General features: G+C 47.2%; 1 protein-coding gene across 1 annotated transcript in view; it reads right to left on the bottom strand.

Moving 5' to 3' along the window:
* Positions 1–854: 854 nt before the first annotated feature.
* Positions 855–8,399, bottom strand: part of NEDD9 (neural precursor cell expressed, developmentally down-regulated 9) — a 57,178-nt gene continuing 49,633 nt past the window's right edge. The window contains exons 4-7 of the mRNA XM_028737734.2: positions 6,576–6,677; positions 3,998–5,212; positions 2,252–2,341; positions 855–1,834 (exon numbers count right to left, since the gene is read on the bottom strand). Coding sequence (XP_028593567.2) covers positions 1,325–1,834; positions 2,252–2,341; positions 3,998–5,212; positions 6,576–6,677 — 1,917 coding nt within the window. The 3' untranslated portion in view covers positions 855–1,324. The remainder of the gene's footprint in view (positions 1,835–2,251; positions 2,342–3,997; positions 5,213–6,575; positions 6,678–8,399) is intronic.

Below are 8,399 nucleotides of genomic sequence, written 5' to 3'. Positions count from 1 at the left end.
CCATTGGCATTCTGAACAAGTACCCCCGAGGCTACATAAGAACCACAGCAATTTAGCAACTATTATCAGTTTGCAAATGCAAGTGAATGACAGACACATAAAACTTGTCCAGTTTTGAGGAACTACAGATTTACCATTAAACAGAGGTATGACACAAGAGAGTCTTGTCTCTGAGGACATGATATTTTTACCACCCACCCATCCTGTATTGCTAATTGCTTGTTTCTTATAAGAGAAACAATTCATACCACTCACAAGACAGCAATTAAGGCTGCTGTCCTGTTGTCCTGTGCATGCTCATTTCAAAGAATGAGATCATTCTTTGAAAGGCCTCCTGAGCATCCTTTTGTCAGGTCAACAAGATGCCTATGAGAAACCAGCAAACAGGGCTTGAGCACAACTGTACTCTCCCCTTCTGTGTTTTGCAGTACAGTGGTACCTCGGGTTACAAACACTTCGGGTTACAGACTCCGCTAACCTGGAAGCAGTACCTCGGGTTAAGAACTTTACCTTAGGATAAGAACAGAGATTGCGCAGCGGCGGCAGCGGGAGGCCCCATGAGCTAAAGTGGTCCCTAAGGTTAAGAACAGTTTCAGGTTAAGAACGGACCTCCAGAACGAATTAAGTTCTTAACCAGAGGTATCTTGTATTTAGAGGCACACTCCCTCTGACAGTGGAGCCACAATGTAGTCAATCATGGATAGTAACCACAGAATGTCTTATCCTCCTTGAATTAGTCTAATAATCTTATTTTAATGCCATTCCAAGTTGTGGCCATCACTACCTCTGGTCGGAGTGAATTTCATAGCTTGGCAAAGAGAAATGAGTTTTGCTTCCAAAGAAATGTGCAGGACTTCAGTGTAAGAGGGCATCGTTTATTTAGTAGCAACCTATGCCAAGACATAATTAGGCTACAATAAAATACAATATACACTATAGCCCCCAAGAGGCAAAAACAATAGTTCATGGATATCCTGAAAAACCCAGGCCACATATACACCATAAAACTGACGAATGCTTTTGTTAAGGTGCTTACTTAATGAACTTTATGGAATGTTGCAACATATACATACATGCAGAGTATCACTTTATATTTATATATGTATACTGTATTTAAAATGATAAAAGAAACAGGCTGAGATTGCCGAAACCCTTTATAATTTCTAATCCATAAAATGAATTTAAAATATTTAGTATAAAACTTCTAGAAAAAAATAAAATTAAATGATCAAGTTTCATTTTTGTACATAATATAGAAAACATTTCCAGTTCTTTTATTTTTTTAGGCATTATTCTGCATTGGATTCTGTCCATTTTGTGTGCCTCAGTAAGATGCCATATGTACCAAAGAGCGTTTGAATGACTGCGCATAATGGGAGAGTTCTGTCACACGGTCCACCATGTCTTGCAAGGATGCTGTGCTGGGATAATTCAGGGCAGCCACCTTGGTGGACATGACGATGCTTTTAAGCAATTCGCAAAGCTGGTTGCTAGAGTTCATTATACTGTTGCGTATTTCCTGAGTGGTCAGCTGCCTAGTGAGGGTGTCCCCAATGAACACCAGCTTGTGAGCACTTAAGATGACGAACTTGCTATGCGCAACAAATATCCTGGGCGGCTGCGCAGCACTAATGCAGCTGAAGAATGCATCGATGGCGTTTAAAAGGGAGATGAAGTGAGTCTCACACTGGTCCGCATAAAACAAAAGCAGCTGCCTTTCCTGAGAGGCCATGGGGCTGTTCACAGGGTGAAGGCCTTGAGGCGGCTTCCATTTCGAGATGTCGTTTTCCACGGGCTTCGTGATTTCTTGTTCCAGCCACTGGAACTGATTCAGCTGAAAAGCAAACAGCAGAGTCAATGCCACGTTATTTCAAAGTGCCATTCCCTCTAATAGCAAGCTCTTTAAGTGCCAACAGGATGAAGGACAAAACAGGGTAACAAGAAAACAAGAGTAGCAGCAAGCTTGGGCGAAACCGGAGGAGTGCACAAACACATTTTTTTAAAAAAACGTTTTGTGCTTTGTCTATTAAGCCCGTGGGAAGAGATGCCATGCTTTTAATGTGCTTTCAGGAGCTTAGTACATTTTGCATGCTCAATAAAATAATAAAGAAATGTGTGTTCTACAAAGAGGACAGCTTCTCCTGCCCCTGCCAGCTGGCCACGTGGTTTAAAGAGAGAGTAAATTCTCCATTCAGTGGCATTTTGTGACTTTTCCTCTTTTGCTGTTTTTGACGCTTCCACAAACTCTTACCTGGTGATGCTCCAGCTGCATCTTGTTCTGCTTGATGATATTTTCCTTCTCGAGAAGCTCTTTCTGTTGCCTTTCAAACTCCTCCTTCCCCTGATTGGATAACATTTAAGAAACAAAACAAAGAAAGCCATGTCACGCATGTGCATCTCTTGAGATGACAACCAAGCCAGGAGCGTAGCTGTTGCACAGCAGGTATTTCATTATGTTCTCGCTCCAGTTCTTATCATTGAAGAGAAGGAAGGGATACAAGAACAGAGAGAGCTCACCATGTGAAATAATCCCAATAAGAGCAACAGCACTCTTCCCCCCCATGCTATTCCTACCAACCGGCATTCAGAGGCAGAACACAGCCACTGTGACTAGTAGCCAAGGGTAGGAGATGGGGCAAACAGCCTGCTACTGAGACAGCATACCCTGGGGTGAGCTGCTGTCCAGAAAATGGGTGCCAGTGTGAGGGATTTCCACCTTCCGCTGCAGCACTTGAAGGCAGAACCAGAAGAGGCCCAAAGAGGGAGGAGCAAAGACTAGCACAGCGATGGAGTCTCAGATTGCTTGGAAAGGACCCGGGGGGGGGGGGGGAGACTTAAGACGACAGTGGGAAGGTGGGGACCTTCAGGCTCCACAACTGCCTTGTAGGGGCAAGATCTACTGCAGGGGTCAGCAACCTAAGGCCCATGGGCCACAAGCGGTCCACAGGGGTTGTTTAACCAGCCTACGAGCTGCCAACTTGACGAGTCCCTGCACGCTGCGCTAAACCAGCACAGCATGGCATGGGGACCCGCTTCCGCGGTGCCTGAAATCACACAAACACACGATCCACCCCATGGAGAGATCTCCGCTGGAGTGAACCGGCCCAGGCGAGGTAAACCTTACTGACCCCTGATCTACCACGACGAGCTGCTTTGCTCATCAGGCCTGGCCTTCTGGGCCAACCGTGTTTCCTTGAATAAAGAGTTAACTTCACTGATGCCATGTGACTCATTGCTCTCCTGACCTATGATGATGGCCACTAAACAGCCTCGGCCCAGTATAACTGAAGGGAGCATCTCCACCCCCTGTTGTTCAGCCCGGACAATGAAGTCCTTCTGGTGGTTCCCTCACTGTGAGAAGTGAGGTTACAGGGAACCAGGCAGAGGGCCTTCTCAGTAGTGGTGCCCGCCCTGTGGAACGCCCTCCCATCAGATGTCAAGGAAATAAACAATTACCTGACTTTTAGAAAACATCTGAAGGCAGCCCTGTTTAGGGAAGTTTTAAACGGTTGATGTTTTATCGTATTTTTAATATTCTGTTGGGAAACCCAGCCAGATGGACGGGGTATAAATAATAAATTATTATTATTGCTGGCTTTAAAGGGAAATTTAAATGGATTCATGGAAAATGGGCCAATAGATATCCATTATTGCTAATATTCACTCTAGTTCAAAGGAACATCCATGTTTCATGACAGTATAGCTCTGAACAGCAGTTCCTGGGAGACAAAGCCCAGAGGTGGGCTGTTGCCTTCCTGCCCTGCTTGTCAGCCACTTCCCAAAAGCATTTGCCCCTACTGAAAGCAGGATGCTGAGCCCAGGAACCTGCTGTCAGACCACTGTATACTGACTGGCAGCAGCCCACCAGGATCTCAGCATCTACTAACCCTACCAGGAGATGCTGGAACCTGGGACCTTTGGCATGCCAAACAGGTTCTCTTCCGCTGAGCTACAGCCTTTCCCCAAACCTGGCTTAATCCAACGAAGCAGTACTAACCTGCAAGTGCACATAGTCATAGTCATCCATCCAGCTCTTCTCCGAGCCATCACTGCTGCTGCTGCACTGGCAATGCTGGTCTTTGGAAAGGAGGGGTGACAAAGAAGCACAATGGCCCTGGCTCTTGTCTCCAGGGTGCAGCGTCTGGGCCTGAGGGCTGTCATATACGTAATCTGCAATCTCCGACGCATTCTTCAAATAAGAGCCACTCGGCCCTTGCTTGAAGAGCACCTCGGCATTGAGGCTGATGCTGGTGGTGAGCTGCTTAGCATCGTCCGGGATCGTCCTCGCCACCATCACAAAGCGGTCCAGATCGTCGCATTTGTTCTGGACCTTGTTGACAGCCAGGACATTCAAGGACCAGCTGCAGCTGCTGAGGTCGTGGCTAGTCTGGGTTAAAATCTGGTGCGAATCTTCCAGCCTCTGCAGCTCCCTCCTCAGCTTGCTGTAGAGGCTGAGCTCAGAGAGGAAGGACGCGTTGGCCGCAGCTCCTTTAGCAAAATGAAGGTAGTCAACCAGGGACTGCTCCACCTTCTCGACGGCTGCGTGGATCTTGTTGATGTGCTTCTCCATGTACTCGTAAGACCGCCAGTCGGAGTTGACAAAGGCCATTAAGCTGGAGACAGTGGTCTCTATTGTGCTCTGATGCCTGTAGAGTCTCTCTATGGCTGCGTCGGGATCCAGCGCTAATCTCTTGTCCTTCTCTGGGGTGGCTGAAAAGGACGATTCTTTTGACGTTGTGGAAGATGTGGACATGTTGCTCCTGGTGCTCCCTGTACTAGAAAAGGACAGCCTGTTCATCCCATCCGTCATGTCCTGCAGCCTTTTAGTGTCCTGTGTCACCTGCGGAGGCACATCGTACACACCCTCTTTGGTTTCACCATCCCCAAATCCCAAGAGCTGTCCGGGGAACGGGACTCCTCTGGGGGTGTCATAGACGTCCATCTGGGGAGCTATCTGCTGCCCAGCAAAGGGGGTTTGGTGGCTCACTGGGACATCGTACAGGCCTTGCTGGTGTGGGGGGAGGTCAGAAGGGGCAGGCGGGCTGCAAACGCATTTCTGCCCGGTTTCCTTTGCAGCTCCTTTGGCCATGGGAGGCGGGACGTCGTACACACCTTCTGGCCTCACCTCATGCTTCACGCAAGTGGCTGAGTCGGGCGAGCGCTCCCTGGGATCTGCGGCATCTCTGCACCCCAAAGGTGGGACTGAGTAGATCTGGAACACAAAAGTGGGAAAAAGCCATGAGCTGCAAAAAGGCATCGCCTCCATACCGTGAGGCCTGCGATTAATTCGTGAAGACATCTAAGACATTGAGGCAGGTCAACATAAATGCTTGCACTAGCTTCCAGAGAATGTGAATGCATGCTCAGCTACGGTGTTGTGATCTCTGGATCAGCATGGTCACAGCTCAGTAACACCAGGTTGGGCCAGACACATGATGCAATTGCTCCTCAGTGCCCAGGGAAGGTTGGTGCCGCCATGGAAAGTAACCCACCTTACCCAGATGGCTTATCTGTAGCTGTGTTAAGCACTATATTGTGTTTTTAGCTGATGTTTGCACTCCCCAAAGTGGCAGCACCAACAGGAAGGAAGTTCAGGAATGGCCAAGAGACCCACCATGTCTCCAAAAAAAGGAACAAGGTAGCTTGGGATGACTCTCCTTCCTTGGAGGTTTTTAGGCAGGGGTTGGATGGCCATCTGTCAAGGATGCTTTAGCTGAGATCCTTGCATTGCCGGGGGTTGGACTAGATAACCCTTGAGGTCCCTTCCAACTCTACAATTCTATGATTCCATGACCCAGCATCAACACCCTCTCCATCCCCTGTTCACACCATACAGACATGGCACCTGCCTTACTTGGGATGGGAAAAGTCTCTCCCTTATAACCCTGGAGAGCCACTGCCAGTCAATGCATTACTGAGGAAAGATGGACTCACAGTCTGACTCATAGAACTGTAGAGTTGGAAGGGACCACAGGGGTCATCTAGCCCTACCCCCTGTCATGCAGGAAACCTTTGACCAGTGTGGGGCTCAAACCCATGACCCTGAGATTAAGAGTCTCACGCTCTACTGACAGAGCTATCTCAGCTTTCACAATGTAAGTCAGATTCCAGGACTCCTATGACTGTGGCAAAGCCTGCTATGCGGCGTCTTGCAGAAGGGAAGACCGCATAAGCAGGTTGTGTGTGAATGTATGCCTTGATGGGAAACTTCCACGGGGACGGGCGCACCAGGCAGTCGGAGCCCCAGAGAAACCAATGAAGCAACACGGATGAACTCCTCTCAGGTGAAGCAGAAAGATCCAAATCAGCCCGCTGCACGAGTGTCGATTTTTCAAAACTCTAATTACAAGAATGCCTTACGTAAAGCTAGTAATTACACCCTGAAGTTTATCTTTATCACAATTTTAAATAAATAAGCGAGCTGCAAGCTTGAGGGGAATGTTGAAAGGGCTAGAGAGTTCAAAGTGCTCCCTGCTTCTTCTGTAAAATGCAAAATGTACTTTTTTTGTTCAAACATGCCTTCGACACGGCATGAAATTACACGTTTGCTTTCAATGGAGGAGGAATAGACTTACGCCTTTTGCAGGAGGCACATCGTAGACCCCTTGAGGTTCCATGTTCCCCATCTGGGCGGTGTGTGCGGGACCTTTAAATGATGCAGGGGGGACGTCGTAAATCTTAGGAGAGAAGAGTCGCGTTAACACAGAGGAAAGCGCCATAGGGACCCACAGCCATTTCAAATCCATCCAACCCCACTCTACCCCTTTGCTTGGGAATTACTTCTGTAACAAACAGGATGAGGTTTGGGGTTTTACTTGCTGTTGCTTCGGGTTTAAAGAACAACAAACAACAACGACATGCCAAGACATCTCCAGACCACTTTCATGCTTTTCTAAAGGACCGGTTTTCCCGTTTTGGAAAAGAACAAACGTATTTTGGAAATATATTTCTGAAGGACTGGGGTCATATTTATTTATTCATTGCATCTGTATCCCAACTTTTCTCCAGGAGCTCATGGTGGCTTATGTGGTCTCTTCACTCTTCACAACAACCTGGTGAGGTAGGATCAAGTTAATAAGTAACAAGTGGTCCAGGGTTACCCATTGAGTGGCTGGATTAACTCCCAAGTCAGACCATTGAGTCCAACTAACTTATCACGATTACTATCAAATGTGGTTTTAGTAGAATTTGGAATTGTTTTGACAGATTCCAGATCAGTAGAAGAGAACATGGACATAAGATGAGCCCCCACTGATCAACCCTCACCGTCTAGGGTAGGATCCTGATTTCAAAAGGATTTGGAAACTTGGGATTAGTTGCCCTTCGGTGAGGCCCCCCAAACAAGACATGATGGCAATTGCCCTGAACTCGCTGCCCAACTACTGCTATTCAGTGGCATACAGCTCCTGAACACCAAGTTCCATTTAGGCTGATATCCTGTGTCAACTTACACTGAACCAATGGGACTTACTTCTGAGTAGACATGTACAGGATTACACTGTTGGGTCTATCAATGGCCATTAAAACTACCCTCCATGAATTTTCCTACGCCCCTTGTAAAGCCAGCAAAGGCTTACATAACGAGTCGTTAATTGTTCAGCTTCCCTTTGGATTCCCCTCCCCCCTTTTTAATTGAGGTTACCTTGGCTACTTTCCAGTCCTTCAGGAAGGAGGCCCACTTTCATGACAAGCTGTGTATTTTGTTAGAAGTCCCGCAATTTAACATTTGAGCTCCAGTGGCTTGTTAAATTTTAATTTGTACATTAGCAGGGCTGGCCTTAACTGTTAGGCGGGTTGCCTTGGGCAGCTGATTTTGGGTGGTGATGAAAGGGCCATAAATGGTTAGCGATTTAATTTATTAGTATATATTTTACTGCCAGGGAGAGACACTTGGGATATATATATATATATATATATATATATATATATATATATATGGCCTTTTTTCTGGCCCCCAAATAACTTGACCCACCTTGGTACTATGCAGCTTGATTTGGGTGGCTAAGAAGATGGAGTAGCCCCATGTAGGGAACATTCCAGCAGTCCAGTTGCAGGTTATTAAGAGCATAAATCACTGCAGCCAGCTTATCTAAGTCCAGAAACAGCTGTAGCTGGTGAATGAGGCATAGGTACCCTGCACTGCTGAGGCCACCTGGGATTCAGCTGACAACCTGGCATTGAGCAGCAGTCTCAGACTATATACCCGTACCCTGTGATATCTACCCCTTCCTGGGAAACACCTTGTGTCCAAATTCCAACATCAACTTCCATCCTCTGTAGCACAGCAGTGAAAATGCCTGACAATAACCTGGAAGACCAAGGTTCCAATCAACCAGTCATCTTTGAAGCTCGCTGGGAGACCTTGGGCCAGTCACTGCTTCTCACCCTGGCCTACCTCA

Source organism: Podarcis muralis, chromosome 8, assembly GCF_964188315.1.
Source record: "Podarcis muralis chromosome 8, rPodMur119.hap1.1, whole genome shotgun sequence".
Classification (NCBI taxonomy): Eukaryota; Metazoa; Chordata; class Lepidosauria; order Squamata; family Lacertidae; genus Podarcis; species Podarcis muralis.
This window is presented reverse-complemented; position numbering and strand designations above follow the sequence as displayed.